Genomic DNA, 18893 nt, shown 5'->3' with positions numbered 1-18893 from the left:
CCTGCTTCAGATTCTGTCTCCCTCTCTCTCTTCCCCTCCCCCACTTATGCTCTGTCTTTACCTCTCTCAAAAATAAATAAACATTAAGAAATCATTTTAATAAAATAAAAAATTAAGTTGTCATAAAGGGTAAAAAATGAAAAGTAGTAAATAAATGTGAGCAAGATATTTTTCAATGGCCATAGTATAATGCATTAAATAGTTATTGAACTCTTCTGCGCCATTAAACCTTTAGTAAAAAATCATTATTTGGGGGGTAAAGAGAGTTTAGTAAAGTGCACATATATCTTAATGTAAAAAGGGAATCCTCAGTTATCTATTCTACAGACACAAAGATCTAAACTCACCTGTAAAAATCTACCCTTGAGTTTGATTGTTAACATCTAGAAGTTTGATGCTTAACTTCTGTTTTACTGATCCCCATTAGTAGCTATTACAGAAGAAAATCCAAATCAAGTTTCTACAATCTTTCTGAATTCTCACGCACCAGATTAATTTATAGTTGTTGTTTTTTTTTTTCCTTTCACTTGAGGCCTGCTATGGATTTTAGAGCATCAACTCTTATAACAGCCAGTCCTTGGACCAAATCTGAATGATGTCAAAGGAGGCAAATCAGGGACAAATGTGGGATTCATTTCAGGGAGTGTTAGGAAGCCCAACACCAGGCCACAGCCGACCCCTGGACCTGGCACCCTCGCCCACATCTAGACTTGGTTTAGCTGAAGCCACCAGAATCTTGGTTGGCCTTTATCTAATTTCTTCTGGAAATCCAAATCAGAATTCCCACATGTACGTTTCTTTATATCAACCTTGACTGGACAGGATACTCTGTTCTGATTACTAATCTGAGTGTCATTTAATGGCCAAAAACAGAATAGTTGACTCACCCATAATAATTGTTGTTGAGAGTCTTCCTGATAATGAAGCATTACAACTTTAGGGCTAAATGAATACATTAATAAATGGCTCCATAGGAACACTGTAGAAGCTTTTTTTGTTTTTTTTCTCCTAACAGAAAATATTCCTGCTATCTTCCCCCCGCCACCCAACTTCTACATAACCACTGATTACATTTTGGTACATTATCTTTCATATGCTACCTTTCACCTTTTCTTTTTTAATGCATTGTGGTCATTGTGGTTCAGTGTCTGCCTCTGGGGTCACCATATGACACTGTGTAATGAATTTAATCCAGCGTCCACAAGTACTCTCTGTGTAGACCCATGTCTGTGAGCACTTTGTATCCATCTGTGTCCATATGAAGGCTAGAATGGAAAAGCGTTCTTGAGCCTCTTGCCCAAATATGCCTCAAGTCAAAAATGCACATAAAATGTGAGTGCTGACGTAAATGCTCAGTAGTAACTATAGGTTGATCATACCTAGTCCAAATCTGTTTAGTTTACAACTGTGTCCTGTTTTAATGCTTTTTAAACTATTGATCTTGGGGTGCCTGGGTGGCTCAGTCAGTTGAGCGTCTGACTCTTGATTCAGGGGGATTGAGCCCCACCTCAGGCTCTGCGTTGAGCGTGGGGCCTGCTTAAGATTCTCTCTCCTTCTGCCTCTGTCCCTCCCCCTCTTACATGCCCTCTCTCTCAAATTAAAAAAAAAAAAAATCAAAAACCAAAAAAATTGTTCATCTTGAAATGCTCTATTTTTGAATATTAAGTTTCACTACAGGAGCAAAAGCATAGTGGTTCTTTCCTCTTCCTAGATGTTCATCAGGCAGTGGTGTGGTTATAGCAACAACTAGACAGGGTTGAGTTTGACAAATCTCTGATTGCAACTATATAGGAGGCACTTCAGTTTATTTTTTCTCATTTTAAAAATTTACTGTTCTACTTAGAAGTTATGTTATTAGCTGTTGCTCAGATACTGTCTTTTTGCTCAGCACAGCTCTCATTTTAACCATATTTTGAAAGATAAATGAATTACAAGTAAATGTTCCTTAACAGAATGTTCTTTTTTATTGCTTCGTTTGCTAGATAAATAAAACTAAAAAATCTTATTTTCTTATCTAACAGTTTGGTAGAAAACCTCATATTCTCTTAAAACAGAAAAAAATGAGTATGGAAATGCATTAGATATAAGTTCTTTCAGAAAGTAAAAGCATATTAATGTTCTTAAAACTCTGATAAATATTTTGTAGCTGATTGATATAATTTGATGCATATATGTCAAGTTTATTGTTACCAATCATGTCCCATTTTTCTTTTAGCAATGAAATTGTCACCTACCTAACACTTTTCCCCTATCTGTTCTTTTTTTTTTTAATGTTTATGTATTTTTGAGAGAGAGAGACAGAGAGCGAGAGGGGGAGGGTCAGAGAGAAAGGGAGATGCAGAATCCGAAGCAGGCTCCAGGCCCTGAGCTGTCAGCACAGAGCTCGATGTGGGGCTTGAACCCGCGAACCACAACATCATGACCTGAGCCAAAGTGGGATGCTTAACTGACTGAGCCACCCTGGTGGCCCCCATGGGTTCTAAAATGAAATTATTTTTGAAACTGGTTGAGCAACAAGAAAAGAAGGAAAATGATGCCTTTCTACCTTCAAGGGAGGCGATGGAGTGTAGTGTACAAGAAAGAGCTCTGGACTGGGGATAAGGAAATGTGGGCTTTGGTTCTGATTCTGCTGTAATATAAATGTTTGTTAGTGATTATTTATTTTTTGGGGGGGGGGGGGTGGGTGAAGAGAGAAGGAGACACAGAATCCCAAGCAGGCTCCAGGCTCTGAGTTGTCAGCACAGAGCCCCACGTGGGGCTCGAACTCACAAACCATGAGACCATGACCTGGGCCGAAGTCAGACGCTTAACTGACTGAGCCACCCAGGTGCCCTGTAATATAAATGTTTGTTAAGTGAATGGATCGATGAATAAACAAACAACTCCTCTGGACATGTCTCCCAGATATAAAGTTTAGAACCTGAAGTACATTGTCTTTGTATCTCCTATCAGCTCTAAGGTTTCCTCATTCCATGTAAGCAATGTCTGCCTTCTTACTAGACTCCTTTGCTGTGAAATAGTCATCTTAAGGATTGTTATAATGGAATACATTTGGATTTGGTACGCGTTAGTAGTGATAATTCACCTATTTTTTATTGATCGATCTCCCTCCACTTGAAAACATTCCTTATGTAATTACACAGGAGGTCAGTGATGGGATGGGAATGGGGTCTTGTTTTTTATACTTTTTCTAATTCTCTGAAATGTTAAATTAGTTTCCCTGAATTGTTTTGGTCCAAATATGAAATGGAAAATTTTCATACATTTTTACCCCTGTCCTGAACTCAATTCTTAACCTAATGGGCTATGTATCTGTACAGGAAACATTGCTTTAATGTTTTAAAGTCACATCACCCAATTAAGTTCATGCTTGGTGGACATTTTTCACACTCCGTTTATTCTGTGTGAAATGTCCATTCCGATAAATAACCTGCCCAGGAGAATTTTGCAAGGACTTGAATAATAGCTCAACTTGAATAAGAGAGAGCGAGGTTGAGAAAAAGATGGAGAAAACATATGAGAATCCCAGCTTATCTTGAATGAGGGTTTCTGGTATGGATTTATTTTGTTTTAAATCAATTGCCAGAATAACAGATATAGTTATATTCAAATTTAATTGATTTAATGGATTATTATACAGGCTTATTAAAATTTTTATCTATGAAAAAATTTTAATGATGTTGCAAATTGTTTGTAATATGGTAGCTAAGGAAACTGAAAAAAAAATTGCATTATAGTTTCAACTCTGCTAAGGTAAAATAAACATGCCAACATACTAACTACAATTTTCTCTAGGTGATGAGTTATTTTTATGATGACTTTTCTTCCCTATTTTCTTCTGTATAGTTTTACTTTAAAAAACAAACTTAAAAGCCTTGCTAATAATTTCTGTTAAAAATTTAAAATTCAAATTATGATGTGTATTATTTTGTAGTATTGCAAGTTTGGGTTTTCCCATGCCTCTACTCATAGAGGAATGGCTCCATAAGAGGAACAACTCAGAGAGATTCAACTTACCCTACACAACCTGAGGCCATAGAAACAGGTCAAGGCTCAGTTAGAGGCTGAGGATTCAGTAGCCTCAGTAATGGGAAAGAGGGTCGTATACTATGAGGGCCAGTAAATGCAGGGCGGAGATCCCACCAACTCTCTTATCTATGTGCTAGCTACACCTGGGAGATCTTAGAAAAATAAGACATCTCAGAGTAAAAGGAACTGATAGTCTTTGTTGGGGGTGGGGGATAGGCAAATAAATCTTCCGTGTAACATGAAAGCTATATGACAAGGGGTAATCAATCACACCAAAGAGTGGATTGGTCGACTGGGTCTGGGGGAATCCAGAGGTGATACTTGAGTCTAGAGTTGGTCTCAAAAATGGAGGCAAAGTTGCAAAGGGAATAACATGAATAAAAGTCCTTTAGAATGAAACTAAATGAGGGGTGCCTGGGTGGCTCAGTCAGTTAAGAGTCTGACTTTAGCTCAGATCATGATCTCACAGTTTGTGGGTTTGAGCCCCGCGTTGGGCTGTGTGCTGACAGCTCAGAGCCTGGAGCCTGCTTCAGATTCTGTGTCTCCCTCTCTCTCTGCCCCTCTCCAACTAGTGCTCTATCTGTCTCTGTCTCTCAAAAATAAAAAAAATAAAAAATTGAAAAAAATTAGAATGAAACTAAATGATGGTTCTGGGAATTATGATGATTTTAGTAAGGGTGGGCATAGAATATAAAAGAGATCGAGGACAAATGTGTGAGGAAAGTGGCAGGAGCTTGAGGTCTATGCCTGAGATGAAGCCCAGTGACAGTGGACTGAAGAGGAGGGTGAAATGGACAGTTGGTGAAATCTGGACCTGACAGACCCAGGATGCTGTTGGACGTGTCGTATGAAGGAGAGTGGAGACTGGCAGGAGTCCTAGGATTCTGGGGCTCCTTAGAGGTGTCATTGAAATAGACTTTACCAACTGAGCCATCCAGGTGCCCCTTGGAATAGGAATTACAGGAGGAGATGAAGGGAAATAATGAGTTTCAGTCTGGCATATATCGAAAATTAAAACTTCCTTCTTTCCATTCTTTCTTTCCTTCCCTTCTGTCTCTTTCTGCCTTTCCATCCCTTCCTGCTCTATCTACCTATCTATCACCTATCCATCTATTCATCTATTCATTTAGTTATTTAGTAACATTTGTTTTGCCCTTGCTGTCCATGGGGCATTATCCCAGCCACTGTCCTAGGTCCATTGTAAACCAGGCCAGTTTTTATGTATCCTCAACCATGAGGGGGCGAGAGGGAGTTGTTTTCACAGCCACAGCTGCTGGATGTCTCTGACCAGGACATAGCTAATCAGGTATAAGACACAAAGAGCTTAATTTCTTTCAGATGGTACCGTGTAATGTACGTTTTTTATATTGGAAACACCACTGATGGCCATTTCCTTTCTAGGTAGTGCCATTATTTCTGTTATGTTTCTGAAAGAAAATTTAAGAGCTTCAGATTTACTAGGTAAGTAATTATTTAAGTCATGTAATTATAGCACTGCTTGATCAGGAAATAAATAATATTATCCATAAAAAAAATATGTGCTTTAAAAACAGGGAACAAATTGCTGAAATGGATAAATCTCATTTAGAGGTGACCAGGATTCTTTCTTGGAGTTGCCATCTGCACTTTCATGTGAAGTATTTCCGTTTTCATTGTGCCCACTGCCCATGCTATTGACCACAGCGAATTATTATTTTATACTATTATTATGAATGTTATGAAATTTTCATGAGCATAATAAAATCCAAGAAAACATCTGTATTACCTAATAGAGTCTTCCACTTCAAAGGATGTATTTGTTACATTGTCAAGTGAAAGTCCTGCATAAAAATGAAAACCACACAAAAATTAGATGCACCAATTAACCACCTAATTTGTATTTTGCTCTTTCCAAAAACAACAGAGAACATTCCCCTTCAGATTTTCATTTAGAAATACAGCTGTTAGTAGAAAATAATAACAGCCTTCCTGGCTATAAGAAGGGTTGCTATTATATAGCAGAGCCATCATGTTATTGATTGTATCTTCTACGTCTTACTAGAAATACCATTTGTGAGAAGAATTCTGGAGGTTCATATTTTCTTCCTTGACAAAGTCTTCTCTGAATTGCTGCTGACATATGATAACGAATATGATACTTTAGGCACTTTAAATAAAGGAGTGGCTGCTCACTTCCAAGGAGATCACATTTTTTAAAAAAATTTGAGCTTTAAATGTGACGCCAGTGTTGGTATGTTGAGCATTTGTTTTCCCTGATTGTGTTTCCCTTGAGCCTGTTGTCTTGAAAGTGTTTTCACTTTTTCTTTTTCCTCCTTGGTTTGATTCTGCTAGTAGAGTTTTTAGTTCACATCATCAAATTTGTCATGGTTAAAATGTTTTTCCAAATGCACTCATATATGCATTGTATCTTTTCAAATATATTATTTTTCTATACTCTTTTTTTTAATATATCTTGGTTTGTGGAATCATTTGGGGAAGATGTACAGAATTAGAAATAAGAATGAGCAATGCCTGAATTTTATAAATTAAAAACAAATTACATCTTACATTATTTTTCTCATTTGTCAAATGCCTTAAGGAAACTCTAAATCATTTTATCTAACATATGTCATCTTTTATAGTTAATGGTTGATTAATGTTTAAATTAATCAAAAGTATTTGATGAAGTAATACAGATGGATATATAGGGAGACTTGCTAACTATTGTGAACACTGGTGATAAAAAGATGGCGAAGACGGAATCTCTGCCCTCAAATAATACAGTTGGTGATAAAATATGTACATAAATAAGTTTTTTAAAAGCAGAAAGCAGTATGTATCCTAATGCCTCGAGGCTTTAGTTAAGAACAGGATCTCTCAACCTCAGCACTGCTGACATTTTAGGCTGGAGAATTCTTCTCTGCGGGGGGCTGTCCTGTGTGCTGTAGGCTGCTTACCAGCGTCCTGTCTGGCTTTTACCCATTAGATGACAGGAGCACCCTCCGCCCTAGTTATGACAACCAAAAACAACTTCGGATATTGCCAAATGTCCCCCGAGGGACAAAACCACCCCCAGTTGAGAACCACTGGTTTAGAATAAAGAGAGGTTACTCTAGTTGAGAAGCTCAGAGAGAATTTTTTTATAGCAGAGGTAACATTCGAACCAGTTCTGATAGCTGGATAGGACAGGCACGGGCAATACCCAAGCATTTGGAGGAGGGTGTACAGAGGGACGAACACAAGAAGTATTAACAAAGGTGCAAAAAGGCAGGGTAAGTTTTCTATTTAATATGGCACTCAACTGCTGCCAGTTAGGATCGGGAAAAATTAATGAAAGTCACAATTATGGAAAGGGAAGAAATAGAAATATCAGTGTATGCAGATGATTTGATTATATACTTGGAAAACCCGAGATCAATAGAACATTACTAAAAGCAAGAAACTAGCTCAATGTCAAAGGATGTAAATTAAACTCACTTTCATAGGTTCAAATCTGGATTCAACTTTCGCTGTCAGCTATGTGGCTGACATGAAATTACCTAACTTCTCTAAGCCTCAGTTTGTTGACAAACATAGAAGACTGTTCTAAGGATCAAACTGGATAATTCATATAAGCACTCTGAGAAATATAAAGCCCTGTTGATGTAATTGTCATGTCTACGATCAACTTCATTCCTGAAAGGTAATATTAAAAATGTAACATAGGGAATAAGAAACAGACATATACACACACACACCAAAAAATAATAATAGTAAATTAAACCTCTATTAATTCTTTGATTCTTTGCTAATTTCTCTTATTTTAATAATAGCTAATATTTATTAAACATTTCCTCTTTCCAGGTACTATCAGTGTTTTACATGAACTATCTCATTTAAATGTAGGAACAACCTATTTACAGAACTGATACTTAGGTTAAATAGCTTGTCCAAGGTCATATAACTAGTAAATGGTGGACCAGTATTCTAATAATGGCAGCCTGATATAAGCATAGCGTAATGGTTGAGGGTGAGTCTCTAGTGACGGAGAACTGTGTGACCTTTCAAAGTTACTTACTCTCCTTAAACTTCATTTTCCTCACGTTTCAAATGAAGATAATATTACCTATCTTGTAGGATTAAGTGAGTTCCTAGAGGTAGAAGTCTTAGAATAGGGCCTGTCATGTAATAAATCTTCCATGTTAGCTATGATCATGATTTTTTTTAATGTTCATTTATTTTTGAGAGAGGGAGAGAGAGAGAGTGTGAGCAGGGGAGGGGCAGAGAGAGAGAGAGAGAGACGCAGAATCTGAAGGAAGCTCCAGGCTCTGAGCTCTCAACACAGAGCCCGACGTGGGGCTCAAACTCAGGGACCACTAAGATAATGACCTGAGCCAAAGACAGATGCTTAACTGACTGAGCCACCCAGGCACCCCCAGCTTTGATCATTATTGCTGCTACCACAGTCACACATCCCTACACTCTAATGGTTCATCAGAGGAAACATTGATTAGGATATTTTTGCAAACTTTAATAATTCAGCTAATATTTTCCACAATTCTAATTGGGTATTTTTGCCTTCCTAATTTAATGCTTTGTGAGTAGGGCTCTGTAGCTGATCCCATATTTGTTTTGGACTATAGTTAAAAGTGATCAATTCTTAACTTTAATCTGTTGTCATAGGAATAAGAAAAATTGTAGCCACCTATCCCATACCCATGCCTCCAAGAGCAAGTCATAAAATTATCTTGATCTGAAATGTAATAACCCATTTCATACTTACGGAGAAGGATTTTTCCCCAACCTCACTCAGTAATGTGTTAAATCACATGTATTTTCTTTGTGTCTGTATTGTTGTTGCCTTGGGAAAATTTAGCTCTTTCTGTTAAAAGCTAAAAATGCATTTTTTTTTTCTTTACAGGGACTAAAACCAAACAGAGAAAAGAGTAGTTAGTGGCTTAAAAAAAAAAAAAAAAGGATTAGCATATAAGCATGCTAAAAATTAAATTGTCAAAATGTACAAAAGAAAATCATTTATTTTTCCCTGCCTCAAGCAAATGAAAGTTTGTTTTTCATGATGGAACAAATGAAGATTTTTTTGGGCCGTGTGGAAACAAGCTGAACTAATTTATTGCCAAATGTTGCTCTGTGGCTATGAAGCTTTTCACCACTAGCCTCAAAAAATGACCTCACAAAAGCTATGTCTGAAAGGAATTGCCAACTATTATTAACTCAATGACAGGGTTTGGACTGTGCTCTGATTCTTAGTGGATTAATAACTTTAAATTATTTTAATGATTATTTTTCCTTTAAAAAGCACCAGATTTCTCTCCCCTTCATTCAGCCAAAACCTATAGTATTTCCCCCTCTCTCCTCCCTTAGTCATCAAAAGTACTAAATCTAATAGGCTGTGAGAACCTAGTTGACTTAAGTCCAGATAGTATCATCATAAGAAAAAAAAAAAATTACAGTCAATTCATCAGTACTCTTCAGAGACCAGTAACTTGATTATTTTAAGTCACCTATAAATGGTTTCCCTGGATAGAATGTCAAGAGATTAAAAATGACATGAAGACCATCTCTTTCCTTCTTTCTTCCACACCAAATGGTCAGCTTGATTTAGGGCTAGTATCTAGAATACTAATCTAGCCAAACAAACCATCATTTCTAGTTGAGGGAACAGATTGGCTATTTTGGTTTCAGGGTTACCTCAAGAATGGGAGACTTTCTGATGGTAGGGTCAGGACTATTTGGATTCACTACATTATTGAGACTTCCCAATCCAGGGCTTCTTTAAGATTTATGTATTATGGAGCGGCTGGATGGCTCAGTGGCTTAAGCGTCCAACTCTGGATTTCGGCTCAGGTCATGATCTCACAGTCATGATCTTAAGGTCATGAGATTGAGACCCGCGCTGGGCTCCACACTGGGCAAGGGACCTGCTTAGGGATTCTCTCTCCCTCTGCCCCTCCCCCAGTCACAGGCATGTGTGTGCTTGCTCTCTCTCTTTCTAAAAAAAAAAAAAAAAAAAAAAAAAAATATATATATATATATATATATATATATATATATATATATATATATAGCTACTATGAGCCTGAGGAATCTGGAGAGATTGTTCTGAGGGGAAGACATCCCAAATGGTTTGGTGTTAAGGGAACCAGTTTATTCTGTGACTCCTGGTCACAAAAGCAACAGCGAGACCCCCATTGATCAGGAGACATACCATAAGGACCAAGAGAATTAGACTGCAATATTTGTGTTGGAATCAGGTTAGCTGAACATTAAAAAACTCTTAAGGCTACCAGAAGTCAGGTCAAGCCAGAGTCCAGAAGCTAGATACTAGTCAATTAAAACTAGCTGGCATCCAGTTGGGGAGTGGGGTATTTCAGGTTTTACCTAAGGGGAAGGGTGGGTTGGGAAACCAGATGTCAGCTGAAGAACTGTACAAAAAGGTCTTAGAACCCAAGGCTTCCATACGTGAGGAAGTCAGCTTCTAGGTGCCAGTGAACAGAAGGATCAGAGGAACCTGATTCCAGGCTATTTTCCCTTTGACCACTTTTATACTTCATTCTTAGCCCACAAGTATCCATAGGAGACTTTTACAACAGAAGATCAGTAGCCTCTTGAAACAGAGGCTGCGTTCTCACAGCTGGATCCAGTTAAATGTCAGGCATTTCCCAAAGTATAAAATATTCCTCAAAACAGTCCTTCAGGATGATATAAATGGTCAGATATGTTTAGAAAATATTACAATCATATCCTCTTCTAGGAGATTCACAGTGAACACTAGCACATTGAGGATCTGAGGGGGTCTTCTAGTAAAAGAACTATTCAAGTTTGTCTAACTCATCTCTTCCCAAATAGATTTGACTTGAGACTCTTTTTGGTGGAGCATCTGCCTTATGAAGCTGGTTCCAGGGAATACCAGTTTGAAGATGCTTTTCTAAAGGAACCTCAGGGCTAGTCATGAAGCCCAGGGACCACTGCCAGGGAGAGTTGATTCTGTCTATCCCCAGTGGGGATGTTGCATCTCGCTTTAGGTTATGCTTTGTACAGCTCCTGGGCTGTATACCTAGGCTGGGGCACCACCCACTGAGCCTACAACGTGAATGACAGCCCTGAGTTGTCCGTTCATCAGCCCTGGCTCTTTATGGATACAAGAGGTGGGAGAGTGTAATCGTTAAGCAAATGGACTACCTAGGTTTTAATCCAAGCTCTCCACTTAGCAAGAACATCCCAAACAAGATCATTATATAGCACATATATAGTATAATACTTTAACAGTATAGTTATTTTTCACAGATTTGCTGTAAGCATTAAGTTAATTATATATAAAGCATTTAGAATTGTGCTTAGAAGTATTAGGTATTACTATTATTATTATCATCACATTTTAGTATGATGGTGATGTAATGTAACTCTCATGTCAACCATAACTTGTCAATGAAATTAACAGTTTTAAGAACACCACTTCCAAAAAAAAAAGATTACCCTCACTTGGTATGTACCTTCCCACCATACCTAGCCCATTTACTATAAAGAGCAGAGATGAGCTTGTTTCCCTGTTGTGCATATGTGACAAGTTTATAGGAAGAAATTTTATTAACATTTGTGTATTGTGTCAAGCTAAATCTGAAACTCCCACAAGATCACTGTAGAAATTTAAGTGACTTGAGTTTGTATTTGATGAGAAAGTATATTTTGTACAGGACTGGCCATGAGGGTGGCAGATGCATCATGTCCAGCACCCATTCACTGACCCCACCTGCCGCTCACCCACAGCTGCCTGACTGCTCCATCTTTGGTTCTCTCTGAGGCTCAGCTCTTGGTGCTTTGTGCACTAGTCTGCTGAGATTAGCAGTGGGTAGCAAACATAGTGCCACTAGCATTCTCTGTGTTCTGTTAAGTGTGTTATTTCCTTTCTTCTGTCTTCGTAAGACCAGTGGGGAGAAGTCTTCACCAGGCAGTCAGAAAACACCAACCAGTTCCTTCCTGTTCAGTCCTTCCATTCTCAAACTGGATTGTTACCCTTTTAGAGACAGCCCCAGTGACAGTCCATGATCATCCCTGGATTATAATATTAAAGATACAATTTTGAATACTTTTTTTTTAACGAGATCATAAGGAAAGTGGAGCCATCCACTATTTCAACAAAGCATAAAGCATGTTTACCAACAGACCCAAGTATCCTCAGTTTCTCTGCTGTAAGAAACCAAAAGCACAAACGTATGTTTAGTAATTAATGTGTTAGTATTTTATCTTGGTTGGAAAAGACTTAGATAGCCAATGAATCCAATCCATCATACAAGCAAAACTTGAAAGTTTCAGATTATCAAAGACTTTGAAAGTTATAAACATTTTCATTTATTCAACCTAGTTGGGTTTTTTTTAACAATTACCCATGAGAACTTTAAGACAAAATTAACCGTCATTTTAAGTCATCTTTTTGCTGACAAATTGCAACAAAGATAACACAGGCTTATTTAACTTTCAGTAATCCTTGGTAGAATAAAAGTTTTATATTTCATGCTGATAACTCTAAGGACATGTCTATCTTAATTAATCCAACAAACTTAAATTAGTTTACTGAATATGTTGCACCTAGGTCCACTTAAAAGTCAATCAATTTGTTCCCCGCTGTCAGTTTTTTACCTGGGGAAATCTGAAGTGGGTGGTTTAAGTCCAAGGGGGTACTCTTTGCTCTTTGATAGCAGGGCAGGAGGAGCAGGAGCCAGTAACACCAGAGGCACGGGGGATGGTATAGGAGCAGGTTATTTGGGCTGTGCAGAAACAGGAGGAGGGCAGGGGAAGCAGAAGAGGTGAGGTGCTGCTAGCAAGGCTGGAGGCAGGTAACAGCCCTGAGGGCAGACAAAGAGGATCCCTGGTCCTAAAGACCAAGCTCAGACAGATGAACAGACACATATTTTCTTTCCACCAACAAAAGGTGAAAACAGCCAATCCGTGTCAGGCCAGAGAAGACAGGGAATCTCCCTGAAACAAAAGGAGTTCTGGCCTCTGCTTGGGAATATTCTTTAAGCCCCTGTCCTGAGGTTTAGTGACTACCACAGACAATTGGCTCCAATTATCATAGCCATTAATAATTCAGGCAGAAGCCCCCACATGCAATAAGAAGCCTCATTTGTTTCGTCCTCTCAAGATATATTTTGAGAAGAAGTAAACAAAGATGAGTAATTCAGGAAAAAGAGAGAGGCATGTACAGGATCCTGGCAGCAACTTGTTTACAGGGGAGACAAAGGATTGGCACATAGAGAACAGGACAAGACACAGGTAAGGTGGTAGAGGGGCCCAAGGCAGCTGAGCTGGTGGGTTGAGGGTCGAGGGTGAGGAGAGGGGGGTCCTCAAGCCCTGTAAAAGAATATGGACAGATCAGAGTTTGGTTACAGCACCATAAAGGCCTGGCCATATGGGATTTCAATCCATTTTCCCTGACATTTACAAAAAAATTCTAATTGATAAATAGTATTGAAGTTTAAGTATCTGTTAATGGGCCATTTTTCTTTGTCTCCTATGGAGTACTGAGGGTATGTGTTATTGCAGAAGAAGATGAGTCCTTTCTTCATTAAATCTTGCAATCCAAATTGTCTCCAGTGGGTTAAGAGACATCCCAAGGGGGAGTTTTTGGGGAATGAAGAAGAAAAGTCCATTACCATAATCCCCCTGACTGTTGGATGGCATTCCACTCAGGGTCATATCAAGGGTTCCTAGTGTTCAGAGCAACCAGAGCTTCCCTGAAAAAGTTGTTAATGAATACCAGCCTGTCTACTGAAGAGATGTCAATATCCCTGCAATTCCCCCATTGCATTCTAGACTACAAATTGGTGCCAGTGAATAGACTGAAATACCATGGAGAACCTGCCATTTTTAACCGAGGGAGACACTAAAAAAGTTCTACAAGGCGAAATTACCTAATACTGTAATTCAAGTAGTTAGTAGGGGACATTGATGAAGAATAGTAAAGATAGAACTCCATCATGGTCTAAGTGACATTCCAATACATGTTTTACATGTATTGTACATGTACAATACATGTAAACTTTACAGACAACTTCCCAGGAAATGGCCCCCAGTTGGGTCTTAATTCAGTTGATATTGACATTGGTTTTGGCTGGTTCCCAGTGGTCTCATGGCCAGAAGTGGCTAGACCAGGGATGTGGAGGGGATCACATTGGACCAATGAGGAGGAAACCTCGCATGGAAGTCTTAAGGTTGTCAGCAATCCTAGTGACAGGTGTCTGTCCCATGCTTTGTATAATAACAGGGATAAGAGTGCCCGGGTGGCTTAGTCGTTTGAGCATCTGCTCTCGATTTTGGCTCAGTTCATGATCCCAGAGTAGTGGGATCAAATCCTGTGTCAGGCTCCGTGCTGAGTGTGGAGCCTGCTTAAGATTCTCTCTGTCTCCCTCTGCTCCTCTCCCCTGCTCACACTCGCTCTCTCTTTCTCTGTCTAAAAAAAAAAAAAGGAGGGGTGGATAAAGAGAGGGCATCAGGTTCTGGGTCTTGTTACCATTCTGGCCAGGGTACTAGCTTCCAGTCAAAAGGCAGGCCTTTATCCTCCCTGGAGAGTAGTCACAGGCTCGAGGGTTGCAGCCAGAGCAGTCAACATGAGATTGTTCCAATAAGACCATATTTCTTGAAAAGCCCCTGGAGTTAAAGTAAAAGAAAAGAGGGAGTAACTTAAGTTTGTACCAAGGCTCGAAGTCTAGACAAGAAGAACAGCCCTAGGTTGGGTACCAGAAATGTTGTGGGGCTGCTGAGTGAACAGTCAAGAAAGAATTCTTGAGATACTTTCAGTGCAAAAAGGCGCTTTTATTATAGCCCAGGGACAGGACCCAGGGGCAGAAAGAGCTGCCAGTTTGGGATTAATTTTTAAGCTTTTCTGAGATAGCTTTTGACTCCCAGTGGTCTGTATCCTGAGGTAGATCTGTTCCAGGGTCCTCTGTCACATCAGGCTTCTGGGTGAGCTTTCAAATCTATTCAGCTCTCCAGAGCTGAATTTGGCCTCTTGCTCAGCCAACTTCTGGAGTCTAGCAGGTGTGATAAGTTCATTGTACCCAGAGATGAGGAGACTAGGTCACAGAGGGATAAATAATATGCCTAAGCTCTTCCAGCCAGCAAGTAGCAGCGAAATTTGAAATCTGTGGGGGCAGTTTCAGCATGGATTAGCCTTTCATGATCCAAGTTTTGATCTGTAATTTAATCATTTCCATGGGCAAAGGGCATGCCAAGGGCTGCTTCCCTTCCTGGAGTATCTTATGCTACCAGATTACTCCCTTGGGCAAGTGGGCCAGCAGAAGGTAAATTAGCAAGTTTCTAACTTAGAAATCTGTGTCTTTCAAATGAAAGAATATGTGTGGCTTCACTGAGAAAAAAAATATCAGGAAATGACATCTTTTAGATGCCACTTTTAGAAAAAGATGGGCTATAAATACATTTTAAGGAAATTTATTTAAGGAGCTGCTAATGACTATCTTCAACACTTTTACACACTTAGGGAAAATGTGCGCATGATCCATACAGGAGACAGTGAATCACACAAATACAAATGATACCAAGTAGACAAGCATATAACAGGTAGCAGCTCTCTAGAACTGCCTTTGTAATTGTCACAGGAAGCTGAAATTAAAATTATAAAAAGAAAGAATGTGCGACCTACTGAGCTGCCATAGAGTTCTTTACTAGATTCCCACTGATATGGGGCTCAAGTGAAATAATGTATGTACAAAAGTACTTTGAAAGTACAATTGTAAAATCATCAGTCATTTCATTTGAGTTCAAGGAGTTTTGAAATGGAGCGAAGATCTACCTTGGTGAAAATGGGCACAGTATGCAAATGAGGAAGCAGATGTGAGGCAAAAAAGGAGATGTCAGGATGTGAACCAGGGACCCTTTTGGAAAGTTAAGTGAAATAATGCAACATCCAAAAATGAGATATTATGCAGACTTGAAAAGAATGAGGCTGTCCTACATACACTGATGTGAAATGTTCTCCAAGATATTCTGTTAAGTAGAACAAAAGCAAATGTGTATAATACGCTATCATTTGTGTAGAAAACCAAAACTTATGCAGTCTCTCACACACCTGCATAAAACATCCCTGGAAAAGGAAATCTAAGATTTGGTGGCAGTATTAACTTCCAGGAGGGGAACTAGTGTGCCATAAGGGTGTGAGAAAGATTTAACTTTTCACTCACCACCCTTGTGTGTCTTTCAAATTTTTTTCACCTTACGTTACCCATTCAAATCTAACTTAAAAAAAAGAAATTTAAGGGGAGGGTAGGTGATGGGCATTGAAGAGGGCATCTTTTGGGATGAGCGCTGGGTGTTGTATGGAAACCAATTTGACAATAAATTTCATATATTAAAAAATAAATAAATAAATAAAAATTTTAAAAATTTAAAAAAAGAAATTTAATTGACACTAGATACAGTTATAGGAGATAAAAAAATTACTGGCAGAGGAATTCAATAAAAATAAGAAATTTGGACTTCACAAAAGGAAGTTGGAAGTCTCTGAGATTTTTAAGTTGTATTCAATGGATTTATTCTACTTCAGTATACCAAGTTTAGAAAACTGTGTGTGTGTTTTTTCATTCCATCCTCCTAGGAACCTAATATTGAACAATTTTCTTACAAGATCTTTTTTTATTTTCCAAAGAAAGGACAGGGCTGAACAATAATTTTGCCCAAGTTCTTATGTACGATTTTTATTATTTTCTCTTTATTGCAATGCTTAATAATGTATATTGTTTTTTCATTTTTAAAATTCTCATTAGAAATAGCTTTTACAATTTTGTATGTAATTTCTGCCTTCACAAAGTATTACAGAGTAAGTTCTTACATTAGAAGAAGCTTATTTTATAGCTTCTACAATACCTTGAATAGCTATTGTCTCGCTTGTGTGAAAAGTCAAATGCTATTTGTTCTCAAAAACTAGAGTTCAAAACCCTAAATCATTTGATTAAGAGGAACAGGAAATTGGTGTCTTTGAATTGTGATATTTTATAGACAAACCAAATTGCTTCAGGTTGGAGTCAGTGCTGGTTGTAAATTATATACACAACAACACTGACCTCAGTTATGAAACAAGTTGAATTATGTTTTCAAGGGTGCTATCTGAAAAATGCTACATATATCATTTTTCTTTGCTGATTATTAATAAATAAGCAGTCTTCAGTGTTATTTGCAAAGTCAAGGCCTCCCTCTACTCCTCCTTATGTGTCCCCTCTTCCCATACACATTTCTTTCCTCCATTATTTTTTTAATATGAAATTTATTGTCAAATTGGTTTCCATACGATACCCAGTGCTCATCCCCAACAGGTGCCCTCCTCAATGCCCATCACCCACTTTCCCCTCCATCCCACCTCCCATCAACCCTCAGTTTATTCTCAGTTTTTAAGAGTCTCTTATGTTTTGGCTTCCTCCCTCTCTAACTTTTTTTTCCCCTTCCCCTACCCCATGGTCTTCTGTTAAGTTTCTCAGGATCCACATAAGAGTGAAACCATATGGTATCTGTCTTTCTCTGTATGGCTTATTTCACTTAGCATAACACTCTCCAGTTCCATCCACGTTGCTACAAAGGGCCATATTTCATCCTTTCTCATTGCCACGTAGTACTCCATTGTGTATGTAAACCACAATTTTTTGGTTGATGGACATTTAGGCTCTTTCCATAATTTTCCATAATTTGGAAATTTCCATAATTTCCAAAATTTCCATATTGTTGAGAGTGCTGCTATAAACATTGGGGTACAAGTGCCCCTATGCATCAGTATTCCTGTATCCCTTGGGTAAATTCCTAGCAGTGCTATTGCTGGGTCATAGGGTAGGTCTATTTTTAATTTTTTTTTTTTTTTTTAAATTTTTTTTTTCAACGTTTTTTTTTTATTTATTTTGGGACAGAGAGAGACAGAGCATGAACGGGGAAGGGTCAGAGAGAGAGGGAGACACAGAATCGGAAACAGGCTCCAGGCTCCGAGCCATCAGCCCAGAGCCTGATGCGGGGCTCGAACTCACGGACCGCGAGATCGTGACCTGGCTGAAGTCGGACGCTTAACCGACTGCGCCACCCAGGCGCCCCAACTATTTTTAATTTTTTGAGGAACCTCCACAGTTTTCCAGAGTGGCTGCACCAATTTGCATTCCCACCAACAGTGCAAGAGGGTTCCCGTTTCTCCACATCCTCTCCAGCATCTATAGTCTCCTGATTTGTTCATTTTGGCCACTCTGACTGGCATGAGGTGGTATCTCAGTGTGGTTTTGATTTGTATTTCCCTGATGAGGTTTCCTCCATTATTTTAAGTAATGTGAAAGGCATGACAGTAACACATGGCTTACATAGGTTTATAATGTGATATTTTACTAAGTTACTCCTAGAATTCTAGATTCTAAATTGGATTAAATAAATCTTACAGCAAAGTCAGCATTCACCTTTGTCATTTCTGTTAAAAGGTCTCTAATAAATGGCAATGATTAAGGTGCTCTTTTACCAGAGTTTCAAAGTGTAAAATCACGTGTGTGTGTGTGTGTGTGTGTGTGTGTGTGTGTGTACAAGCTGCAAAGATGAGTGAGTAGATCATCAGGTGTTGAACTTCCCCACTCTCTGGGCTCTGATGGATCTATCATTTTCTTAGTGGTCCGTGTGGAAACAAACAGCCAGCTTGGATGTGTTTTCATGTCTCCAAATGCACGTGTTCTGATCTTTCCCATCTTTGGGGAAAGGTTTTCTGAGGAGGCAAGGATTCATCTGAAACAACAAGAAAAATCAGAAGTCATGTCCTACCCCATCCTTTCCCTGGCCCTTATCCCCCTTTTAAAGATAATGCTATCATGTGAATGCAGGATGCTATCTAGGGATGGTTTGATGAATTGTATTTTAACAGG

At 38.7% G+C, this 18893-nt stretch overlaps 2 protein-coding genes across 7 annotated transcripts in view; both read left to right on the top strand.

The window, feature by feature from the left end:
• NIPAL2 (NIPA like domain containing 2) overlaps positions 1-18893 on the top strand; it is an 89154-nt gene that overhangs the window by 44065 nt on the left and 26196 nt on the right. For 5 of the 6 annotated variants that reach the window (XM_078441667.2, XM_060611005.3, XM_060611008.3 and 2 more), the window contains one exon: positions 5431-5490. The exons of the other annotated variant lie outside the window; for it this stretch is intronic. In XM_078441667.2, the coding sequence (XP_078297793.1) occupies positions 5431-5490 (60 nt within the window). The remainder of the gene's footprint in view (positions 1-5430; positions 5491-18893) is intronic. 6 annotated transcript variants of the gene reach the window in all.
• RIDA (reactive intermediate imine deaminase A) overlaps positions 5635-18893 on the top strand; it is a 113254-nt gene continuing 99995 nt past the window's right edge. Inside the window, exon 1 of the mRNA XM_060611009.3 lies at positions 5635-5642. The gene's annotated coding sequence lies outside the window, so the exon portion shown is untranslated. The remainder of the gene's footprint in view (positions 5643-18893) is intronic.

Source organism: Panthera onca, chromosome F2, assembly GCF_046562875.1.
Source record: "Panthera onca isolate mPanOnc1 chromosome F2, mPanOnc1 haplotype 2, whole genome shotgun sequence".
Taxonomy (NCBI): domain Eukaryota; kingdom Metazoa; phylum Chordata; class Mammalia; order Carnivora; family Felidae; genus Panthera; species Panthera onca.
This window is presented reverse-complemented; position numbering and strand designations above follow the sequence as displayed.